Genomic DNA, 25,101 nt, shown 5'->3' with positions numbered 1-25,101 from the left:
TGTGTGTATACACTTACCTTGACGAAAAGCGGGATTGACGCACTGCAAGCAGAGAGATGATTTAGTGAGAGTGCAGAACGCGGTAAGTCAGTCATGGCTTAAAGGGAGCGCTATTGACAATGTAAGGCCCAGTCCCAATTCGCATTAGCCTGGCAAGCCAGGCCTATCAAGATGTTAGGTCGTGGAACTCACAATTGGCATACCTCAATCCGAGGGGCGGGATAAACAGTTGTCTTTCAAATTCCCTCTTCAAACAACCAACCAGAGCAACGGACGGCTGTGGCTGAGTGAGTCCCATGCGTTTTCCCACCAGTGGAGCTAGTTGATAGGCCTATATTAAACTTTTGCCGTATCCGGTCGTCAAAACTCCGAACAAATCTGCCTTTTTTTAAGAATGACTTAAAGGCCATGTTGCAGGCTTCATTTTTCAACGAATTTGTGCAATTTGCTTGTTGGTAATAAACATTTAAACACTTATCTGCTGCTTATTCAGCTGCTTTGTGCTTCACTGAAACCTGGCTGAGTGAAGCCATACCGGACAACGCAATACATCTGCCGGGCTTCCAGCTGTTCCGAGCGGATCGCATCGCAGAGCTAACGGGGAAAACGAGAGGTGGTGGATTGTGTTTCTACATTAACGAAAGTTGGTGTTCAGATGTAACAACACTGAAGAAGATGTGCTCTCCTAATTTAGAGGCACATTTCATAAACTGTAAACCCTTCTACTCGCCTCGGGAATTTTCCTCTTTCATTCTCGTGAATGTTTACATCCCTCCAGACACGTGCGTGAGCGCGGCGCTACAACAGCTGGCTGAACAAATATCTGAAACGGAACAAAGGTACCCAGACTCTCTTTTAATCATTCTTGGGGATTTTAACAAAGCAAATCTTTCCCGTGAACTACCAAAATACAAACAGCACGTTACATGTCCCACCAGAGACAGTAATATACTGGACCACTGTTACACCACAATAAGAAATGCGTATAACTCCGTCCCATGGGCAGCTTTGGGGCTCTCTGATCACTGTTTGGTTCATCTCATACCGACCTACAGGGAGAAACTGAAATCAGCTAAACCTAGAATAAGGACTGTAAAAAGATGGACTAATGAAGCAGAGCAGAATCTACAGGCCTGCTTTGATTGCACTGATTGGACTGTTTTTGAAGCTGCTACCAATGATCTGGATGAGCTCACAGATACTGTAACATCATATATAAGTTTCTGTGAGGATACATGCATTCCTACCAGGACATTCTTATCATTCACTAATGATAAACCATGGTTTACTGGGAAACTCAAACACCTTTGTCATGCCAAAGAGGATGCTTACAGAAGTGGGGATAAAATTTTGTATAATCAGGCCAGAAACAGATTGACAAAGGAGATCAGAGTTGCTAAAAGGAACTACTCTGATAAACTGAAAAACCAGTTTTCATCCAACGACCCATCATCAGTCTGGAATGGCCTGAGGAACATCACCAACTACAAGTCACCATCCCCTCGATCTGTGGACAATCAACACCTGGCTGACGATTTAAATTCATTTTACTGCCGGTTTGAAAAGCCCTCATTCACACCACACACCCGGTCTGATCTGCACTTCACACTTTCACCATCACCTCCTGCACTCCAATTATCACTCCCCCCTCCTGCCATCCAACCTGAGCTTAAGGTCTGTGTGGAGGACCTGAGCCGAGTCTTCAAAAAACAGAAGACTAGGAAAGCCTCAGGCCCAGACGGCATCTCATCTGCTTGTTTAAAAGCCTGCGCTGACCAACTGGCCCCGGTCTTCACGCAGATCTTCAACAGATCATTGGAGCAGTGTGAAGTTCCCTGCTGCTTCAAACGCTCCACTATCATTCCTGTCCCCAAAAAACCCAAAATCACTGGACTTAATGACTACAGACCTGTCGCTCTCACGTCTGTGGTCATGAAGTCGTTTGAAAGACTGGTGCTGGCCCACCTGAAGGACCTCACTGGACCCTTGCTGGATCCCTTTCAGTTTGCTTACAGAGCAAACAGGTCTGTGGATGATGCAGTCAACATGGGACTGCATTATATCCTGCAACATCTCGACAGACCAGGGACTTATGCAAGGATCCTCTTTGTGGACTTCAGTTCGGCCTTCAATACCATCATGCCTGGTCTTCTCACAGCCAAACTGACCCAGCTCTCCATAGCATCCTCGATCTGTCAGTGGATCACCAGCTTCCTGACGGACCGGCAGCAGGGAGTGAGACTGGGGAAACACACATCCAAGACACTCACAATCAGCACCGGAGCCCCCCAAGGGTGCGTTCTCTCCCCACTGCTCTTCTCCCTGTACACTAATGACTGCACTTCTAAAGACCCCACTGTCAAGCTCCTGAAATTTGCAGACGACACCACTGTCATCGGTCTCATCCAAAACGGTGACGAGTCTGCTTACAGACTGGAGGTTGAACAGCTGGCTGCCTGGTGCAGTTATAACAACCTTGAGCTGAACACGCTCAAAACAGTGGAGATGATCGTGGACTTCAGGAGGAACAGCCCAGCACTCCCCCCACTCACCATCATGAACAGCACTGTGGAAGCAGTGGAGTCATTCAGGTTCCTGGGCACTATCATCTCTCAGGACCTGAAGTGGGACAATCACATTGACTCCACTGTGAAAAAGGCCCAGCAGAGACTGTACTTCCTTCGCCAGCTGAGGAAGTTCAACCTGCCACAGGATCTGCTGATTCAGTTCTACTCAGCCGTCATTGAGTCTGTCTTGTGCACTTCCATCACTGTCTGGTTTGGTTCAGCTACCAAATCAGACATCAGGAGACTACAATGGACAGTCCGGACTGCGGAGAGGATCATTGGTGCCCCCCTGCCAAACCTCCAGGACCTGTACTCTTCCAGAGTGAGGAAGAGAGCAGGTAAAATCATCACAGACTCCACTCACCCTGGACACCACCTGTTTGAACTGTTACCGTCAAGACAGAGACTCAGATCACTGGCCACAAGAACATCTCGGCACAGGAACAGTCTCTTCCCACAGGCCATTTCCTGAACAGTTAACACTCCTCCCAAGGCATATGCCTGTAAGTGCAATACTCCCACTGTTTAGTGCAATATCCTACAACTCAGGGGATACTTATATGTAGATTTATTTATTTATAATATTCAAAACACTGTAAATAGGTTCATAATCTGTAAATCTGAAAATGTCTATTCTGACTAAACCCAACTGTGATATTTTTATTCTCATATATTTATATTTTTTATTCTTATAATTTGTAGTATTATGTTTCATGTTGTATTTGTATTTGTATATGTCCACTGGAAGCCTCAGTACCAAAACAAATTCCTTGTGTGTGCAAGCACACTTGGCAATAAAGCTCTTTCTGATTCTGATTCTGATCCATTGTATATTCTGTTGTTGAGTATCACAAAACGGAATATAATACGAAAAAGTAGGTACTATCTTACAGCGGTTTGCAACGATTCTCCTTTCCCCCACAATGCATTGCATTACGTCACCTTGGGGAGAGAATTTACCAAAGACCGCCTTGAGAGCATTGAGAGTGACTAGAGAGAGACGAGTAGTAGACGAGATGATTCAGATGGCAGATTATAGATAAATTAAATAGATAAATACATAGATATAGATAGACATATAGACTAGATCTATAGATAGACAGACAGATATATATAGATATAGATAGATAGGCTAGTATATGCGGCAACTGCACATCCAATGGCGCGGGCGCCTCTGACATGCGACCAACTCTACGTTGTCAATCTACCAACTATATATTTCTATCGATTTATCTATCTAGCTGCTAGCTATCTATGCTAGCGTTATGCTATCTGGCTGTCTGCCTATCTCTCTCTATACCGCCCACACAAGCACCTGCCAAACACAGCGACAGACACGCGGCGGCTACGTTTGCAACAACATTTTCACCGGAGGAAGAGATAAACGCTTATGGTGTGTTCACCCCGAACGCGAATAGAGCGTCAAATACGCGTCTAGTAAGACGCTTGGACATTCGCTCGAGTTCAAATTTTTCAACCCTGCGCGGCAGACGTTCGCGGCAAACGCGTCGCCCAATTCGCGTCATTCACGACGCCCGGCGCGAGTGATGCGTCTATTCGTGTCTTTGCATTGAGTTTGTATGTAATCTACTCGCGCTAATAATTAAATTCGCGTTCGGTGTGAACACACCACGCCCATATAGCTAGCATGATGCCTTCTATTTCTAGATGACAAAGACAAAGTTTACCAGTACTACGACACTATGACAAAGGTTACCGCTACTTATCTGAACTAACGTCATAATCACTGCCCCTAGATAAAAAGACAGATTTTTCACTCGGTGCTATTCAATGACAGTAAAAAAAAATATGTGTCGTTATTGTGCACTGCTGCTCGTAGACTAGCTCCAGTGCAAAAGATAGCAACTCACCAGGACACTTCACCAACTCTCCACTCATTCTCCTCGGACCATGCATTTAATTGGCTTTAACCGCCATCAGTTCTTGGCAATTCCTCATTTGCCCTCTCACGTCTGGCAGGTTCAAAATTATACGGCTGCGGGCCATAATACATGTTGGCTCTTGCCACCTCTTCCTCATCCCAGTCAGTCGCCATTTACTAGACTGAGGCTACCTTTCCTCCACTTCTCCCCAACGTGACGTCATCACCGAATTGCGTAAAAAAAACCTGTTACTACCAAAAACATAAAAAACTGGTCTTTAAGACCATTTTTGAGACATTTTAAAAATGATATAGATATCTTGAGTGATTTATGTACCCATTAATCGACAGTGGTGTTTAACCTGCAACATGGCCTTTAAGTGACGTTCTCTTAACTCCAAGTCATCCTGAGTCGCGGCCAAAGCAGTTTCGAAAGACCGCTGTTCGCCAGCAGCATCTTCTTTGTTTTCAAGTAGCAGATCACCTATGGAATTCACGCGGAACCGTCACAACTCTGGCGTCATTATGTTAAGCCCGCCCACAAACTCTATACATGATGTGATTGGCCTGACCAGAGTTTTGTTTTTCCAGCTCGAATGCCAATGGAGAGTTGCTAGACCACACTTTGCTGCAAAATATTTTTTGCTGCTGCTAGGGTGCGTCTAGATTTCTAGGCTAAATTCACATACTATCCGTCCTAAATTGTATTCGAAAATAGAATTAGTACGTCCCCAAATCGTAGTATGTTGAAAATGAGTGTTCCAAAGATACCCAGATGGTCTCGATTTCCGGTCAGAATCCGAAGTGCAGATCGATGCACACATAAGGTGCCATAACGTTCCATTTGACAGGGTCCCTACGCAGTGTTCACTGCTCCCTACTCCCTGAACACGGTACATCAGATGAAGTGGACTTTGTCGCGCCCGCAAAGCATTGGCTTGTCCGTGCGACACTTCTGTCGCGCCGTGCTCCACTTTATTCCTATGGGTGACGTCAAGCGACTTTGTCGCGCCCGCAAAGCATTCCGGGAAGGCAGCACTTCATTTGGAAAATTGTCGCGCGTCAAAAAGCTGGCCGATGCCCATCTTTATGCAAATGAAGTCCGAACGCGACGCGTCTATCCAATAGAAGTAGAGCATATGGAGATGGGGGGGAAGTCTCTCGCAGGTCCTCTGTTCTGATACGCAACATTTTGCGCTCGGTCAAAACCACGCCCATAGCGGTAAACAGATGAACACCCAGCAACATACAAATGTGGGGGGCGCGTCGCAACACCACACGACAGTCGTGTTGGACAAGTGATTCAGCACCGTAAGGCGGCCCTCACAAGTAGTGCCTAAAACGTGTAGAAAACGCCTAGGCGCACCGTGTTCTCCTTTTTCCAAAGCGCTAGGGTGTGGTTGCGCTCCAGAGGCGTCTGTCAACCATCAGCTGCGCTCTCCTTTACGCCGTGTGTCCACCAAAGCGTTTTTAGCCGGCTGAAACGCTAGGCGCTCTGCTGAAAACGCCTAGCACTGGGCGCTTGAGAGCGTTTTGGCAGCGCCGCGTTTTTTCAGTTGAGACGATTCGTTGCTATGATACAGAATATCCGCAGCACAGTTTACTTGTAACTGATTTCGTAGATAATTAGTTTCATACTAAAAAAATAATTTTTCATCCATTTTGTTCGGTTAGCTCTGCTGGTTGACGTCGTTGTACAGAAAGAATGTTGTGACAGTTGGTCGGTGTGATATTTGTCCCGCCCCTCCTCCACTGTGATTGGACGGCTGTGTAAAAAGTGACAGTGATGAGCGCAGCATTTTACCCAAAGTTGAACATTTTTCAACTCTCGGCGACCAGTAAAAAAACGCTGAACGCTCAGCACTTGAGCGTTAAATACACGCTCAGCGCCTCGTTACGCTCATGGCGTTTAAAAAACGTGGCGCTCCCATTGAAAACAATTAGAATTTTACGCTAGGTACGTGAAAAAACGCTTTGGTGGACACACGGCCTTACAGCAAGGAAAACGCTTGCAGCATTCTGAAAAGTTGAGATGTTTTTATCTCGATGCGGTGCGGACGCGCTACGAAAAAACTCGGGTTCGGAACAGGCAATCGAAGTGTGAAAGCACCCTAAGAGAAATATTTTGTGAGCGTGATATGGCCTGCAACCTTCTCTCTTCTTCCAAAACACACACTTTTGTCTTTATATAATGACTTTAACTGATGACTACTGACATATATTATTTTTACAGTTTAAGGGTGGGTTGCACCAATAAGGATTAAGCTTAAATCTATATTAAATCAAGGTTTATCTAATAATTCTGTTTAAAAATAAGCAGGTTTACATTCAAACCATCCTTTTGATCTTGGATTTAATTTATATTTAAGATAGATTAAATTGAATACTGTTGCACCATAACTTTAAACTCAGATTTAAATCTCAATTAGGGCTTAACTTTAAATTGACAGGTTAGGACAGGGGTAGGCAAGTTCGGTCCTAGAGAGCCGCTGTCCTGCAGAATTTAGTTCCAACCCTAATCAAACACACCTGAACAAGCTAATCAATGTCTTCAGGATTACTAAGGCTATAGGCAGGAGAGGTTTTTTTCAGTGTTGGAGCCAAACTCTGCAGGACAGCGGCTCTCTAGGACCGAACTTGCCTACCCCTGGGTTAGGAGGTCTAAATAAAATTAAGTGCACCTACAATTAAAATATGTGGCTGATTGAACAAAGATAGAAACAGTTGATCCTACTTGATCAGTAACGGTCTCTCTACGTGGCAGTTTATTTCCTTTAACGGCAAGAGCTACTTATGTCAGAGAGAGTGAGTTTCTGGTGTTCAATAAAAGGAAATGGAATATTAAAATTGTTGCGGTTAATTAGAATGGCAAATCCATCATGGTGGAGAAATTTTATTGTAAATGGAGGCTTCAATCACAGGTTACAATTCTAAGCGAAGCGATAACGATTATTGCTGTAAATGACAAACATGGCATCTGATAACTACTTCGCTAGTTTTGTTCTCCGTTGTTTTCCTTTATTTCCAGATGTTTGATTTAATCGAATGGGTTCCCTCTTACGTCACAGTTCTCCCAGAGTACGAGAACACATTCACACATTTGCACTCTTCAGAAATGGCACTTTTATTCTTTTCACAAACTAAAATATGTAGAATGAAATATTGAATGACAGATTGTACTGGATATTAGCTTGCCTGTTTGCTCAAGAGCATGATTTATTTAAGTCACATTAACAAGAAACTATGTTTCTAACCACAAGCCGTGTGCTGTAGTTTCAACCACACAACTTTGCGATGCTGTTTGCAAATGTTCGTTAGAATTAGGACTTTGGGAAACACTGAATCATTTAACTTTGTTGGTAATTTTGTTGGACCCCGGACGACTGCGAGAGGCGGTGGTATGCGCTACAATCCTTTGTGAATAGGTCTTAGTGAGTTAGGAGTCCTCTCGACTTCTTTTAAGCTGTCCCAGACTTAGGTGCTATTTTTAGGGCTAAAATGCTTCGTGAATTACTCTTAGTGAAAAAAATTAGGAGTCCTAAAGTTAGGAGTGACACGCCCATTATTTTTAGGAGTTGCTCCTAAATTCGCCAGTTAGGAGCTACTTTTAGGCTTAAAATTCTTTGTGAATACGGCCCCAGGGCCCGTATCCCTAAAGATTCTGAGAATCCTCTCAGAGAGCTCCTAACTTAACCTAAAAATTCCTTGCCAGGAGTTTTAGCTTAGAAGTGATTCAAGAACATTTTCAGTGAACTCTGAGCAAGGAATGGATGGAAAATCCTATCTTAGTGAGGAGGTGTGGTTGACCCCGTTGCTAGGTATGAGTCATCATTTCAAAAGCCGTGATTAGTTGATCCTACAAGTTTGATGAAAATGAACTTTTGGTAATAATGAGCAAAGGATGTACCCTCAAATCAATAAACATGTTATGAGGATGCAGGAGGTGAACCCAAATGCAGACAGAGCTCGATGAACAAGGTTTATTGGTAACAAAACAGGAAAACAAAACCCACGAGGGGGCAAAATACGGACAGGACAGGGAAACTTAAGACTGATAAGACTAGACTATGACTGTACGAAAACAAACTATACTACTAATAAAATGTTCACAACGACAAGACCTTCCACAAAGTACTCACAGGTAAGATAAGCACGGAGAATGATACACACATTGTTTGACACAATGATCCGACCCAGGACAGCAAACACAAGGGGATTAAATAGGGAACACTAATGACGAGGACAGGTGAAACTGACTAGACTATAATGACAAGACGAGAATAACAAGGGGGCGGGGTTACGTAACGAGACAACACAAGCACATGGCCCAAGCAAAAGGCCATGTGCTTGTACACAAAACATGGGTCTGTCATGATTCTGCCACAAGACCAGAGAAATCAAAAGACATGGTAGAATCATGACAGAACCCCCACCTTAAGGAGTGGCTACCAGACACTCCTCAAAGGGAAACTAAACACAAGACAGACCGTGACATGGATAAAAACCAACAAAACATGGAAAACACTAATAAGGGCATACAAGAAAAAATAATGACAGGGTTGGGATGGAACAATAAAAACATCAAACATGGCAGGGGAGGTGGAGGAATAACAGAGTTCATGGGGGGTGGTCCAGGGTGGATGGGTGTGCTGGGGGTCTTAGGTCCATGGGATGAGGGCGGGGAACGAAGAATCCGGGCAGGCTTGGAGGGAGACACACGAGGACGAGACTTGGGCAAAACAGTCCGGGGTTTCGTGGTGACAGGGGGAACAGTCCGGGGACTAGTGGCGACAGGGGCAAACGGGGAAACAGTCCGGGGATGAGACATGACAGAGGAGACAGGGGAAACAAACGGATGACCGGAGACAGCGGGGACTTCCGCAGCAGGTAGTGGAACAGAGACAAGGGGATTATCAGGCGGTAGGGGAGCGGGAACAAGAACAGAGCTCCCAGAGGTAGACCCAGAATCAACGCTCCAGAACTCCGATTCGGTGCCCGTCTCGGCGGCAGGCTCGGGTGCAGCGCTCTCGGCGGCAGGCTCGGGTGCAGCGCTCTCGGCGGCAGGCTCGGGTGCAGCGCTCTCGGCGGCAGGCTCGGGTGCAGCGCTCTCGGCGGCAGGCTCGGGTGCAGCGCTCTCGGCGGCAGGCTCGGGTGCAGCGCTCTCGGCGGCAGGCTCGGGTGCAGCGCTCTCGGCGGCAGGCTCGGGTGCAGCGCTCTCGGCGGCAGGCTCGGGTGCAGCGCTCTCGGCGGCAGGCTCGGGGACTGAGGGCAAGACAGGACGGACAGGGACTTCGAAGATCTTGACTAGACACGACAAATAATTGGATAGGGTCCTGGCAGTTATGACGACCGGCATCTCATGTTGTGACGAAACAGACTGCAAAACTGCATCAGCCGCTCGATCGGCCACGGCTCTCACAGCAGGCTTCACTGCATCAGATCTCGCCCTCTCAACCACGGGCTCAGGAATCGCGCTTCCAGCAGCAGATTCAGGACAAGCGATCACAGATGCCGCCTCAGGAACAGCGGTCACAGCTGCAGACTCAGGAACAGCGCTTAGCGTTGCAGCCTCCGGAACAGCGGTCGCAGCTACAGACACTGGAACAGCGCTTACAGTCGCAGCTTCATTAACAGCACTCGCGGCAGCAGACTCAGGAGAAGATGGCGATGGGAAACAGGAAGCTCCCTTCTTTCTCCTCTTTCTCTTTGGCCGCGGGGCAATGGTCACAGCAGGGCTCGCGATCGGCTGGCCGGGCTCAACGGAAGACGAATGGGAACAGGGAAGGCCACTTCTGGTTGGGTGAGGTCAGATGACGATGACTCCGAGGGGGAATCCCAAGAAACCCGTCTCCCTCGTTTCCAACGGAGGTCAGCGGGTGTAGAAGACGCCTCTGGAGTCGTGGGGGAACCAGCCTGGTCCCCAAGCGTCGTGACGCCTATCATTCGACCCTCGGGAATGATAGGTAGGCGGGCAGAAGGCGAAGACCTCGAGGATGCCGCCTCGGACTCCTCCCGGGAGAAGTGGTCATACAGACGAGAGAAGTTCGACAAGATCCACTCACCCTCAGGTGAGTATGGAAGGGTGACACTCCTCTTGTTGAGGGGAGAAGACAACCAGACTTCTCTAAGGGGGTCCGGATAACGCTTGGCAGGGACGGGCAAACGGTCTGCAGGGTTCGGTTTTGGTCGGTTCATTCTGTTATGAGGATGCAGGTGGTGAACCCAAATGCAGACAGAGTGCGATGAACACAAGGTTTATTGGTAACAAAACAGGAAAACAAAACCCACGAGGGGGCAAAATACGGACAGGACAGGGAAACTTAAGACTGACAAGACTAGACTATGACTGTACGAAAACAAACTATACTACTAATAAAATGTTCACAACGACAAGACCTTCCACAAAGTACTCACAGGTAAGATAAGCACGGAGAATGATACACACATTGTTTGACACAATGAACCGACCCAGGACAGCAAACACAAGGGGATTAAATAGGGAACACTAATGACGAGGACAGGTGAAACTGACTAGACAATAATGACAAGACGATGATAACAAGGGGGCGGGGTTACGTAACGAGACAACACAAGCACATGGCCCAAGCAAAAGGCCATGTGCTTGTACACAAAACATGGGTCTGTCATGATTCTGCCACAAGACCAGAGAAATCAAAAGACATGATGGCAGAATCATGACAAAACATAATTATACACTCTAATCTTATGCAGACTGTAATTGTAAATAATATTTCACATTCAAGAAAATATCTGAAAAATTAATAGTTAGCTGTAGGGATTATAGCCTAACATTAGAATCTAAAATATGTGAAAACTTAAGCTCATAACACCCTGTTCAAATAATGATTTGTGTCTTATTTGCTCATATTAATATCCTAGCTGGCATATTTTGTACTTTCACTCCCATATGAACCCCATTGAAAACAAGATGGCCTATCTCAAGGGGCTGTCCTTAATGAAGTAGAAATTGCAACGTTACAACTCAGTGTGGTCTTAACGAGGGTAACACGGCTCAGCTTTTATCAATGTCTGTAGCGTCTCAATAATTCCCTGTCATCCAGTGTTTGCAGGACATCTCTCCTGCCTCCTCTGTTGGCCATTTTGTGCAGCTGCTTAGGGGAACTCCTAAGCCACTAAAAGTCCTCTTCCCTGCTCTTAGCAGATCTCGCCTTAGGAGCCCTTTTAAGCACTAGGAATCTTGAGGAATAGCTTTTATATTAACTGGGATTTTCGTGTTACTTTTAGGGGAAATTCTAAGAAAACGTCATGACTCTGAGAATTTTCTTAGAATTTGGCCGCTAGGAGCCACTTTTTGCGTTATAGAAACTTGTCTGTTTTTCTAATTCTGTTAGGTAAAACTAAAGTGGTACAGAAATAACACATTCCGTTTTAAATAAATATGTTTAGTATCACAAAAGAGAATTTCCTTTAGCATTTTTACATGTTAAATACAATGTACATGTTAACATGCCCTTATGAAGCAGTTTTCCTCATTACATAGCTCCAATGTTGTTTTCATGTAATGGATTTAATTGAGGTTTGAACAGACTACAGTATGTATGTGGCTTTCAGAAAAAAAATTGTTTTACTTAGAATGAGATATTTTGAAAAGGGTGCCTGTGGGTTCGCAATCACAATGCTTAGTTGGATTATTTCCTAAATCTATAATTGTGTGTTCTATAATTGTGTGAATAATGAGTGGAGCAGTGGGCTAGATTTTGTGTGGATAAGTGCTGATACATAGTACTGTTACAAAAGCCACATGCATAAACCACATCAACATTTCATTTGCGAACAAAGACATCAACAAGAATAAGCCTATATTACATTTTGTTAAAATTAATTATAGGTCATTAAATTCATTAGGGGGGAAAAGCATTCTTTAGAAAGTTTTTTTTTAAAAGCTACTTGATTTTATTTGTATGATGCTGTGTGATACTGTGCAATGTACTTTTTAACTCTAATTAGAGTAAAAGTACCACTGCTGACAGTCCCCAGACTTAATGACTCAAATCACAATGCAGCAATGTTGCCAGCCACTGTCCTAATCACTCCAGCAGCCCTCCAGTACACGCTTCCTGCTGCCCGCTAGTTCAACAGAGCGTTCAGACACATTCAGTGCAACACTGATCCACTAAAGGCTAGAAAGGGAAGCAATCAACAGTACTGTAAAAAGGTGGACAGAGAGCCTAGTTATACTAGCCTAGTAGTACTTCTTTAACTAAAGCCCATGTGACATCAACCCTGCTGAGATGGAAGGAGGGGCAGCGGGAGAGAAAGAGCAGAAAAGAGAAAGAGAGATCCAGGCTACTGACCTGAAACTAAAGTGACAGAGTATATTTAGCCTGCCGATTGTCTCATTTCTCCCCATTCACTCACTTTTGCCCAACCACACACCAGTGCTATAGTGACCAGTGCCCAGGTTTTTTTAACAACCAAGAGTTCAAGAGTCGAGGACAGTCAAATGTTCAATCTCGCTAAATGAACATAATCGGTGTGATCATTTTTTTTATATTCAAACTATTAACTGAAACCTTTCAAGATGTGAAAAGGGTGTTTGAAATATTTAAGAAAGATCTTAGTTCTTTAATCAGCAGATCTCTAATTCATTGCAGTAAGGGACTATTTGCCCTAAGATCATCTTTAAATGAGAAGCATGTCAGGCATCCGAGTACTGTACAGATGAATGAAAAGCAGATTCATATATTATACTGAAGTATCTGGGCAGCCAGGAGAGTCATTTTCTCAGTGAACCAGTGAGCCATACAGACACAAGGTTCAGACAGCCCTCATCAATATAAAATAAGCTCAATCCATCCCTTCCCTTCCTTAATATAATGACACCAGCGGGACAAATTTGAGATCTTTGATCCTTCAAATATGGATGGAAAAAAGGTCACGCTGCTCTCTTGCTGTCAAACTCTTCTGAGGCTTGTTAAATAATCTCAGTTATGCAATTGCTCTGAGTGCAGTCCAATTATTATTCAATACATAAAGGTTCATTAAAACTTATAACTCAGCTGTTAAGTTACAGGGCTCTTTTCAAAATAATAGCTCCTACTTGAAAATTCCTGTACATTTAAACGTAAAACGTTAAATAAACATAATTTCTACGAAATTTGTAGCTGTGGATATTTTGGACACTTAGCTGCCCACTATCTCAGAGGTGCTAGAATGCATTCAGAAGGCTAAAACAAGCTGCACACCAGGGTAAAGCAAAAACAATCTCTGTTTAAATGCGCACACACACATATCTGATCTCAACCTCTCGCTGGTAGTGCTTCTTTGAAATTATAATACCCCACAAACTATCATCTCAGCATTAAACAGGAAGAAGGAGATGAAAGGAAAAGCTGCATATCATTACTGTGACGTTAGCTAATCACACCCTGCAAGACTAAAAGAAGACAGTGTCAGATAAACTACTGAAATTCTGAGAGCTCTTTTTTCATCATTCTTTTACAAGGAAAAATTAACTACATTTTCCAGCACCGCTCCAAAATCAGTCAATGCAGATTTGTAGCAATTAACTTCAGTTATCACACAGCACCAATCTCTTGCATCAAAACAGAGGATCAGGCAAGCAAGACTGCAGATATAATGTCCTGTACATGAACTCAAATGTATGATTCCAGAATTATAATGTGTGGCAATTTCCTAAGCTATTAAAATCACTACCATATAGTTTTAAGTTTGAGCATAGACCTGTCTCTGAAAGTGGTGTACAGTGAGCTATTTTACCTCGTCCTTGTTAAGTGGTCGGAATCTAGCCTGGTATCTGCTGAGCTCTACGTTAAGACGGTGAACAGTCATCTTCAGCCCATCATTCTCATCCACCAGCTCCTGAGCCTGCTGCCTCAGACTCAGCAACTCAGAGCTTTCACCTACACGCACACACACAATTGCACATAGTTAGATCAGAGCTGATTAATGCAAAACCACACACTAAAACAGCAAAGAACAAAGATCAGGCAAGAACTCCCACCCAGACATGTACACATTATGGGTGTTTCTTCAACTATGGACACTTTGGGTCCCCTGGAAATGTAGGTACATGCACCATGGGAGAATTCTGACAATCTTTTTTTACCTGAACAGTTATGAACAAGTGTCATTTCCACCATATCTCAAATAACCATTTATTCATGTTGGAAATTATATTTTAATATTTATATTTTCTTGCCATAAGGCTAATTTCATTAGCTACAATTTTAGGTATCCTAAAACCACAATAATACTTTTCTTTTTTCCCGAATAATATGTTCACAAGCTTGTGAAGCTTGTTGATTGGGATCGCGCTTAGGGAGCCTGTCATCTTCAAGTATTGTTGAAACGAGCCAATGCACATTGGCATTCGAGAATTGCATCACACACTCTGCCCCGCAGCGCGGGTATAAATACGGAAGTGGATGCACGCACCAGTTGTCTTTCGCTTCGGAGCCGATCTTCTAGAAGACTACAGCGCGAGTGCAGCGGTGATTCTGAGCTCTCAACTGCTTTTTGAACAGCATCAAATCTCTGTGTTTGTGTCGGGTGACGGTTGGTTAGAGGGCGAAGAAGTGAGTGCTTTACTCTTTCAGTTCACTGTTCAGTGTTGCTGCGGTCATTCCCCTGTGTGCTCCGGCACTGGTGACGGGTCCCATTTCCTGAAAAAGCAACACGGGTGCGTTTGCATCTTTTTTCAAGAGGCCATTCCATCCGTGTGTTTTTGGGTGCGGTAGGGCTCTGTCCCTCTCTGACGGTCACAATTGCTGTATCACGTGTTTGGGCTCACAGCACTCTGAAGCAGCTCTTGTGGATAAATCATGTTCCCACTGCGGGAATATGACAATCCCGGTGTTGGAGTTCCCACTCCCATGCCCCGCTCCAGTGTTTCTTCTGGGCCAACTTCCCAGAAGAAGGCTAAAGTGCCATGTGGGTTGGGTGATCTGAGGATTACAGTGAGGGGTAATCCACCCAGCAAAGCCCTGTGGACCCCTCACTCCTCTTTCACACCGCAGCCGGTGGAGCTCCCCGATTAGCACGCTGGTCCCTCTAGAGTGGACCGACCAGCCGTTTCGTTCGGGGCTCCTCCAGAGGACAGGATGTCCATCGCTGCATCGGAGGGTTAGCTGGGCTCTGGAGATGACAACTCGGCTGCGCTGCCTCCCTCTGGACTGGATACGTGTGCCATTCTTGCTCCAGTAGAGTTCCTCTTTAGCCGAACCCTGCTGAGTTCCTCCACAACCTCAAACCTCCAAAGAAAGGAAACACTTTTCCAGTGGTCTTGTGGAGCAGCAGTGAATTCCCTGGCCTAAGCCCTATCCCGTCTCTGCCTCAATGCGGGGGGATCAGAAGGCTTTTGTCCGGGCACTGGAAGGTGGCACTAATAGTGGCGTTTTAATTGGGATCCCAATCAGTTGACACATCGACTACGTCGAACGTGAGCGACTGAAAGGGAACGTCTCGGTTACGTATGTAACCCTCGTTCCCTAAAGGAGGGAACAGAGACAAAATCCCGTCGCCACTATTGCTGGACCACCGCTGAATCCGGGATCCATTCGGCTCCTCAGCGAAGAACAACTGGTGCGTGCATCCACTACCGTATTTATACCCGCACTTAGGGGCGGAGCGTGTGATGCAATTCTCGCACGCCAATGTGCATTGGCTCGTTTTAACAATACTCGAAGATGACAGGCTCCCTAAGCGTGATCCCAATCAGTCGACACGTTCGACTACATCTCCATTACCTCCTTCAGGGAACAAGGGTTACATACGTAACCGAGATGCTCAGTTTACAGCTCACAAAATGTACAATTTAAAACGCTGATTGAAATACCTTGAAGTAGGCATATGTTGAAAATTGGAGCCAATCTGCATTTGCATTGTAGATTCACAGTAGGTTACTGAAAGGGATAGTTCACCCAAAAATCTTAATTCTGTCAATGTTTAATTCTCCCCATGCTACTCCAAAATTTGCATGTTTGAGAATGTTTGAAGACCTGGATAATGTTTGAAGACAGTGCAAGTCACTCTTACGGTACAATGAATGGGAGCTGGAACTTTCAAACTCCGAAAAAAACACAAAATCACTGTTTGAATTTCATAAAAGAATCATTAAAATGGTCCATAAGATTTTTATATCCAAAGTCTTCCGAGATCATACAAAAACCCACAACATTAATTTTTTGTCCCGCTCCTGTCCACAAAAGGCAGCAGGTTAAAGTACAAATATATTTTTTTTCACCCTACACATCCCTCCATAAATGCTCCCAATACATTATTTGTTATTTTCTGTCTGCATCGGGTCCCGCAGGTCTCTGGTCCCAGTCTTCATTCACTTTAATACATTATACTGAAATGTTGCTAGAATATTCTTAAAAAATGTCACCTTGTTCCACAGAAGAGAGAAGGTCACATAGATTTGGAGCAACAAGAGGGTAAGGAAATGATGACAGAATTATATTTTTTTGGAGAACTATCCCTTTAATGATGGACAGGCCACAGTGGGAAGTGTAGCAGCACCTGTGGAGTTTCCTCTCTCTGTTTGAGAGTGGCAGTGCTCCTGCTGAAGATGCTCTATGTGCCGACTCTGTTGTAAACATCTCTTCTCCCGTGTCTCCTTCTCCTGAGCCAGAATTTGAGTCTGCTCCCTCAGCTCCTTTACAAGCGCTTGCTGCACCTCTAGCGTACTACGCAACACTTCACTGGCCTCTGCACCACACAGCCACACACGCCACACAGGGAATGGCAAAACACGGCAAATCCACACACAGAATAGAAACCACAGAACAGAAATACAAATATATTATATAAGAATATGACAGACAAAACTCAAAGTATAAAAGACAAAACAGAAAACAAGACACAGCAATACAATGCAACACACCACAATGTAACACACCAATAACAACAGCACAAAATGCAAAGACAGGACAGAGGGAAGATTGACAGGAGGACGGACATAAAGAAATGAAACGTGACAGAAGCAATGTGAAGATTTTCAGATTTTCTTTCTAAGATGGACTATAGCCTATTAATTCCACTTGATGTGCAAACAGTACATGTTTATTAGCATCTGTTTAATCTTAATACACATTTATGAGTCTGGCACTCTATAGTCTGTTAAGAATACACAGTACATTCATTCCATTAGTCTAGCTGAGCTTAATGTCAACCTAATCACATTAGCTCTGATTAAAATACACACTTTGTTTGATCATATATCTTCATGAAAATAAGCAGCATAAACAAATTAGAGAAAGACAATCTTAATATTATTAAATAACTTATACAACTAATGAGATCTAGTTCATTATTTCTTTCATTAGTCTTTTGTGCTCTAATCTTAACCTAGAATTTTTCTGACAACTCAAATCCAATGGAATGAGTCTGGTTTTAAGACTCGTAGCCAGTAGAAATGGCCAGTAAACCATTTAATCATTAATTAAACATTGAATTGAAGCAATAAACCAATTCGGGCCATGCATTGCAGTAATTTTACCATGATTAAAGATCAGAATTAAAACAAAATTATTAAATAGAAGGACAAAAGAGCTGGGAATGTCAGATGTCAAAGAGTAGAGTCAAGCCCCTCACCTGGACTGATGTCTCTCTCTTTTCCTCTCACTGGACTCGCCTTCATCCGTGAGGTTGTCCTTTTTGAAGTATTCAGAGATCTGTGAGACTGAGTGCTCCATTCATCATTAAGCTCTGACAAGAACACCATGAAAAAAAAAACAAAAAAAACAAGGAGGTGAGTGAAGCAGTAAGTGAGTGATAAATTGATTGGGCGAATAAATTGGTAATTGTACAAGAGAATTAGAGAGTGATTAAGTAATCACAAGTGAGTGAGTAAATGAGTTGGAGTTGCTCTAACAGTGAATGTAGGTAGACCATAATCTAAATGAAAAACAAATTCTATATACACCATCATTCAAAAGTTTGGGATCAGTATGTTTTTGAAAGAATTCTCTTATGGTCACTAAGATGCATTTTTTTAAAATCAAAAAACACAGTGAAGACCGTACAATTTAAAATTTTATTATAAATATTCCAAACAATTGTGCTACTTAATGTTTTCGTGAAAAACATTGATACATTTGATTTCCTCTCTGATGAATAAAAAGTTCAAAAGAACAGCATTATTTAAAAATATATATATATATTTTTTATATTATAAACTTATAAACTGTCACTGTTAACATTGCTCATAATTAACCCATGGTTAACAATTAATCCTTTGTATTCATAAGCTTCCTTTTCACACTGTACACTCCTAAAACCCTGGGTTAACATTCTTATTTGCATATTTGCATCGTCAATGTCATTGATTGGATGAATGAAGCACATTATCTGTTCTGCTTATATAAAGGCTCTAGCATTGCGCAATCCTCATATTACACATTGCCGTTCTATACCTCAAGTTTATACTGACTTTATACTTGGACTTTTTGGACTATAACGGTGAGAATTAAACTTTTCTTTCTCCAATTGTCACGTTTTCTGTCAGCATTTGAATTTTTCCCCCTCAAACGCTGAAACATAGCCTACTGTTTATAAAACATGCTGTGTTTCTCTGACTATACACAGCACGTGAATACGAGGCATGTTGCAATGCAGAGTTAACAAAGCAATAGTGGTTCAAACCCTGCTCCTAAATTTTAAGTGTGAAATGTTCCTCCTTTACATGGGGTTAGAAGCGGGGTTTAGAACGACGATAAGCTCAAAGCAATCTTAGCCAAATCTTTAGCCAATTTTCTAAACACAGTGTTCTTCTATTATTTGGCAATGTCTATAAACCTTTACAGTACTCCAGCTTACTTCAACATCTCCTTGTACCATTAATCTTGCACATCCATTTGTCTGCCAAAAAACACACGGCTGGCAACCAACCTCATATTGCATCAGTTGCTTCTCCCTTATGTTTATTCTCATACCATTCATTTGTCTAATTACTTCTGAATCTCACACTAACAGCCTTACAGCTTCCTCTCACCCATCCACAGACAGCTTCAGTGAAATTCTCTATGGCTCCTCACCTGCTTCAACCACTTCCTCAGACTGCAAAGTACTTACTTCTTTTGACACCCCTAAGAGCTGTAACATCAATTAAATTTCAAAAAGATACAAAAGCCTGTTAAGGTGATTCACAGAAAAATTATTCATATCTGGTTTTGAGTACTATTTTCCAAGTCTTATAAAGTCCTATGATAACTCTGTGTGACGAACAAAACAAAATTTAAGTCGTTATTCGCTAAAATTGCGACATTTACTCTAGCTCTCAAAGGCACATTCATTAAAGAATTTGTGATAATCAGTCAGTAAATTAATCTAAATTAATAGTTCTGTCGAGTCAGAACGTTTCAAATGATTCGCTTGATCTGGTTCACAAAACTGATTTGAACTGATTACTTTCCAAATCAGACAGTTCCAGTTCACTCTGATCCAATTGAAATTGCATGAAAAAAAGACATTCCACATTTCTTTTCATTTCCATGAAGGACAAGTCACAAGGGTTTGGAACAGCATGAGGGGATACAAGTAAATGACAATTTGTTTTTTTAATTATTATTTCTTCCCTTACCATGGACTCTTATCTTGTAAAATATTAAAATCCACCATTTAGATCTCACTGAAGGTGGAAATTATAAGACAGACTGCAGTGCATGCTATATTACATCATGTCAAGCATTCTTACCAAAGATATTTTGCTTGACACTTACAAGGCTTAAAATCGGATATTGGCCCTTTATTGTGACTCATAGTGGAGCTGTATCATCCTTGCTCTCCTTCTAATCTAGTTTGCTTCTCCTTGATCTGTGCCCTTGGTCTCTAAAGTTACAAACACTGACAAGATTTTGTCTGCGTTTCTGACATCTCAGCCCTAGATTAGACCGGAAGGTCATCCTCATCTCATCTTCCAGCAAAGTTCTTCCTTCACTGGAAGTCTCTGTTGCAGTTAAAGGTGACACAGCCATTGCCTGCTGGTGCATAAAAAGCTTGGCAGTTGTCCATTGATCACTTTGCAGCAGACCCAGACCTGCTGTTTCATGCTCTATTTGAGAGGGTAAATCCATCCTTCCTGCAATCCTCAAGGCTAGACTAATGCTGGTTTGCTTGCATCTGCCATACCTCTCGAGTGAAACTAAACTATACCAATTTCATTACATCTATAGAAAGAAAATATGGAATTTGCTAGTAATTTCCTATAAAAGCCACACACATAATACAGCATACCTATTTAAATCTACTCCTAAACAACTAATAGCAATTTCCTTTGGCAATAACATCTTCTTTAGGAGTGGGTTTAAAAAACTCTTTACTGTCACCACTGAGGACAATAGAAAGAAACATAATTACTGCAGTGGAGGAAGAGCAGAAGCAGGGAATATATCAAGACAAATGTCGAGGTAATTCCAGTCTCTGTCCTCATAGTCATTATAGTTATAGCCTCATCTCTCTCATATCTCTTTACTGACAACAATAAGCCCATGAGAGGAGCTGACTGAGAAGACATTTAAGTTGTCAGAGGCCTTACTACCATTTTTGATTAAGATATTACCTCTTACAAACGCAACACAGTAACCACCTCATTTGTCTCTAGTCTGTTGAAAGCTGTGCTTGTATAAATTTGACATCAATTGATCCTTTGCAAAGACATGTAGTTACTGTTGCTACTTCCGACAAGCCATGGCGCTCTCACGCCACACATCATGTTCTCACGCAGTGAAAAATACATCGCGGAGTACAGAGGACACTAACAACGTGCTGACAGACAAAACAAAGGTTACTCTTGGTATGAAAAAGTCTAAGTGGCTCTTTAATGTGTAGTGATAGATTGCTGTAGCGCCTCAGTTCAAGCAGCGTGTGAACCAATCATCCCTTCTTACAAGTTATAGCACGAAATAACCATGAATGAACATCAGAAGGTATGTTGTTTCAACCGTGGGAAGATATGCACACAATTTTTCAAGTTCAAGTCCATCGACATTAATCTACTAACTCTCCTGTCTGGATAGTTTGTCAGACAAAATGGAGGTTTCGGCATTATGATCACTCAGAACGCCTGTCAAACTCCCGGCAAAGGGTGAATTAGATGTTTACAATGTCCTTAATTTACTCACTCTCAAAATGGAACTGGAATAATGCTTTTCTTTCAAAGCCTTGATGATTCCTGAAAAGGGGACACATTTCTCATGGTCTGACAAATTTTGTAAGTGAGCCCAGGTTTCATTGCACATGATTTGCTGTGGAGTTCAGCTGTTGTGATGGATAATGTTATGGCAGAGAGGGAAAGTACCTGGGGACGCCATGCTCCCACGAGAGACTGATCTTGGTTGTCGTAGCAATGATGGCTGCTATGGAGACAGAGGGAAGTTTATACTGATTAAAGGGTTCTTACTGCAGAATATCAAAGACCACAGACTGAACTACTAAGTATATCCAATAGTGAAAAGTGCAGTATGCTTGCTCAATAGAGGCAATTTAACTCTACTAATGGGAATGTCTGATTTTCATTCACACTCCTTCACTGATAACAACCTCTGTCTAGGTCTTTCTAAAGGTGCCTTTAACCTCTCCATTTATGCCAGTGTCATTTTTCTCCTCTGTCTTTAGAGAATTTGTTAAGCCCTGGGGCAGAATGACCTTTAGTCCTGAGTAAGACCACACCAGGATTCAACATAATTGACATTCCTACAGCAGCTTTAGAAAATTAGCTTTAAACCCTGAATTAACTGAATCAAATAATGACTTCAGCTTCTCATTATGGCTGATCTGATGAGAGGTTCTCTTACCGTTTGAGCTCCTCCTTCCTGAACCACAATTTCCTCTAAAATACAAAATTGTATTAATTATAGTCATCAAGCTGCATGCAACATTACCAGGGCTCTCAAAGTCAATGGAGTGTAATGAGAGAAAGATACGAGACATTAATATTTTATATACTATATATATATATATATATATATATATATATATATATACACACACACTGTATAGCATAAATATCACACATATGTATAGAAAACATTTAAAATAAAGTTATATATGTTATATATAGTATATAAATACTATATAACATATTTCACAATATTGCCCATTTGTATTTTTCATCAAATAAATGAAGCCTTGCTAAAAGAGACTGATATACATATACATATATATATATATATATATATATATATATATATATATATATATATATATGTATGTATGTATATATATATGCACTTTTTTAGCAAACCTTCAGTCTGTAGTGGAGACACAATATCGAATGCAGAGTCTTCTGTTTCTTCATCAACGTCTGAATTGGTCTTGTCCTGAAAAAAAGATTAATTCAATCAGTCAACTTTATAAATATTATATGCATATTATAATCAAAATAAATGCTGCTGTAAATAGTGGTTAAACATCACAAGCTATAAAAAATATGTATTGAATCAGATTTTAATTCATATCCCTTTATGATCTTAGACTGGGTTTTGATTTAGAGCAGGATTTGAATAAATCGGTAGCACCACCTCATGGTGAATTTTAGTAAATGAATCAAATGCATGACAAGAGAAAGCAATCCACATACGGACCCAAACAAACAAACAGACACAGACACATGACTGTACCTTCCTGTGTTTTATTGGCATGGCGTAAACAACATTTATGTCATCAGCTCTACTCTGCCTCTCAAGGGACTGATACACATGATCTTCATCTCTCTCTAGTCCCTCCACCTCATCACTGTCACCACCTTCATCATCATCAGTATGTCTTAGGGAGGGAACAGGGGGTCTTTCTGTCATTGAATCTGGCCATCTGTCCCTAAAGTGAGAGAGTAAATTCATTAATTTCATGTGTCTTGCTCAAGTAATCAAAATCCACATATTTAAATTGCATAAAATGTGTTGACAAGATATTGCTGCTTAAACCACTATCTGCAACACATCCTCTCAAAAGAGTACAATCAGACCAAAGACTAAATTTGTAAGTAAACTACTGTCCCCCCTGCTGAACCAATAATGTCTATATCAATGTGGCCTGCTGTGTTATCCTGATAAGACGACATTCTGTTGTATTATTGTGATGATTGTGCTTTCAGACTTATTTAAAGGATTAGTTTCCCAAAGCTGAAACTCATACCCATGTCGTTCCACACTGTGAAATTCTTTCTTCCATTGAAACAAAAAAGGACAAATTACAGAAATCTATACTAGTCGCTTTCATATCTCAAAAATGATGATAGTGTCATAAAAGTGGTCACATGACTTGTGCACTATATTCCAAGTCTTCTGAAGTCATAGCTTTGTGTGACAGGCAGAACGAAATTTAACTGACCAATTCATTGCAAACATCTGTCTATTCCTCTCAAAAAGTCATGAATGCCGAAGAGAGAATAACAAAGAATAACAACTTAAAGGTGCAGTGTGTAACTTTTGGCGACATCTAGCGGTTCGGTTGCGAGTTTGCACTAAGGGCTCAGCCCACTGCTCACCCCTCCCTTTCGAAGAAGCTACGGTGGCTAAAACGGGACAAACGGGACAAATGATTATTCATAATCATTACTTTTGCCGGTTCTTTGTGACATTTTTCATGAACGCATCACCACCGCTCAATAGTTAATATTGTTCTTTGGTGTAAAGTTTATACAGGCTTTTTAAATGTTATTTAATAAAAATATATTTTTCATTATAAATTCAAGTTTTGTCCTACGTTTCTTCTTGTTTGAGAAGTCGTTTCATATATATGGATATATGTAATGACACAATAGCGAAGAAAATACTATCGCATAAGACTAGTCTTAGTCTTACCAGTTAGACTTTTTTTTTCTTTAAGACTGTTCATAACTTTTTTAAATCAGTTACATAAAACATAGATTGGCCTAATTTGATACCAAAAACGACTGAATGCCCCTTGACTAACTGCTAGTGGGTCATACTAGATCTTAAATAACTGTCTTCTTATAGCTTTTTGGTGATGCAACTGATCCAGGATGATATTTTTTAAAAAGATTCCATGGAATAAAGTTAACCATATTTAGAATGACTTGAGAGTCCGTAAAAATGAACGAAATATTAATTTTTTAAGTAAACTATTACTCTAAGTAAAGAGGGCAGGTTTATTTATGTCAAGGTTTCCCAAACTGGAGTTCATGAAGAAACTGCAGGGGTTTCTTGAACTTTGAATTAAAGCTAATTAAAATATAACACTTACTAAAAAATATGAAATATTTTGTTTTACCTGCATGTCATGTGATCATTTGTTGTTAAATTATTAAAATATCAACTTAAAATCTCCTGCTGACAAAAAGAAAAATTTAGGAATCCCTGATTTAGGTAAATGAAACGATGTACTATATTACCTGGTATAAAGTGCTGATGCAGCATAGGGCTCAAAACCAGTTTGGCTGTCTGCACGTGAACAATCACTCTCAGAGTAAGATCTTTGGCGAGGAGGAGGAATGGCAACAGTGCGGCCTGTCAAGGAGGAAGACAATATGGCAGCTGCCAAGGCAGACCTGTGACAGAGATCAGAAAGATTACAAAGCGTACAGATAAATCGCATGTAAATATATTGGAAAAATAAACCTGAACCCTGAATGTTCGATGAAAAACATTATGGCTAATGATTAGTGAATTAAGGGACCCTCAAGAACAT

The 25,101-nt window shown here is 42.0% G+C and overlaps 1 protein-coding gene across 3 annotated transcripts in view; it reads right to left on the bottom strand.

Annotated features, from left to right (window-relative positions):
- cep89 (centrosomal protein 89) overlaps positions 1-25,101 on the bottom strand; it is a 175,645-nt gene that overhangs the window by 149,875 nt on the left and 669 nt on the right. Inside the window, exons 3-10 of one of the 3 annotated variants that reach the window (XM_077228974.1) lie at positions 24,806-24,961; positions 23,073-23,268; positions 22,697-22,772; positions 22,248-22,282; positions 21,752-21,809; positions 18,049-18,162; positions 16,975-17,163; positions 14,212-14,354 (exon numbers count right to left, since the gene is read on the bottom strand). In XM_077228974.1, coding sequence (XP_077085089.1) covers positions 14,212-14,354; positions 16,975-17,163; positions 18,049-18,162; positions 21,752-21,809; positions 22,248-22,282; positions 22,697-22,772; positions 23,073-23,268; positions 24,806-24,961 — 967 coding nt within the window. The remainder of the gene's footprint in view (positions 1-14,211; positions 14,355-16,974; positions 17,164-18,048; positions 18,163-21,751; positions 21,810-22,247; positions 22,283-22,696; positions 22,773-23,072; positions 23,269-24,805; positions 24,962-25,101) is intronic. The other 2 variants (XM_077228976.1, XM_077228975.1) reach the window with 2 other exon arrangements.

This window comes from Siphateles boraxobius, unplaced genomic scaffold (genome assembly GCF_051911475.1).
Source record: "Siphateles boraxobius isolate OS27281-9 unplaced genomic scaffold, OSU_SipBor_1 130, whole genome shotgun sequence".
In the NCBI taxonomy this organism is placed as follows: Eukaryota; Metazoa; Chordata; class Actinopteri; order Cypriniformes; family Leuciscidae; genus Siphateles; species Siphateles boraxobius.
This window is presented reverse-complemented; position numbering and strand designations above follow the sequence as displayed.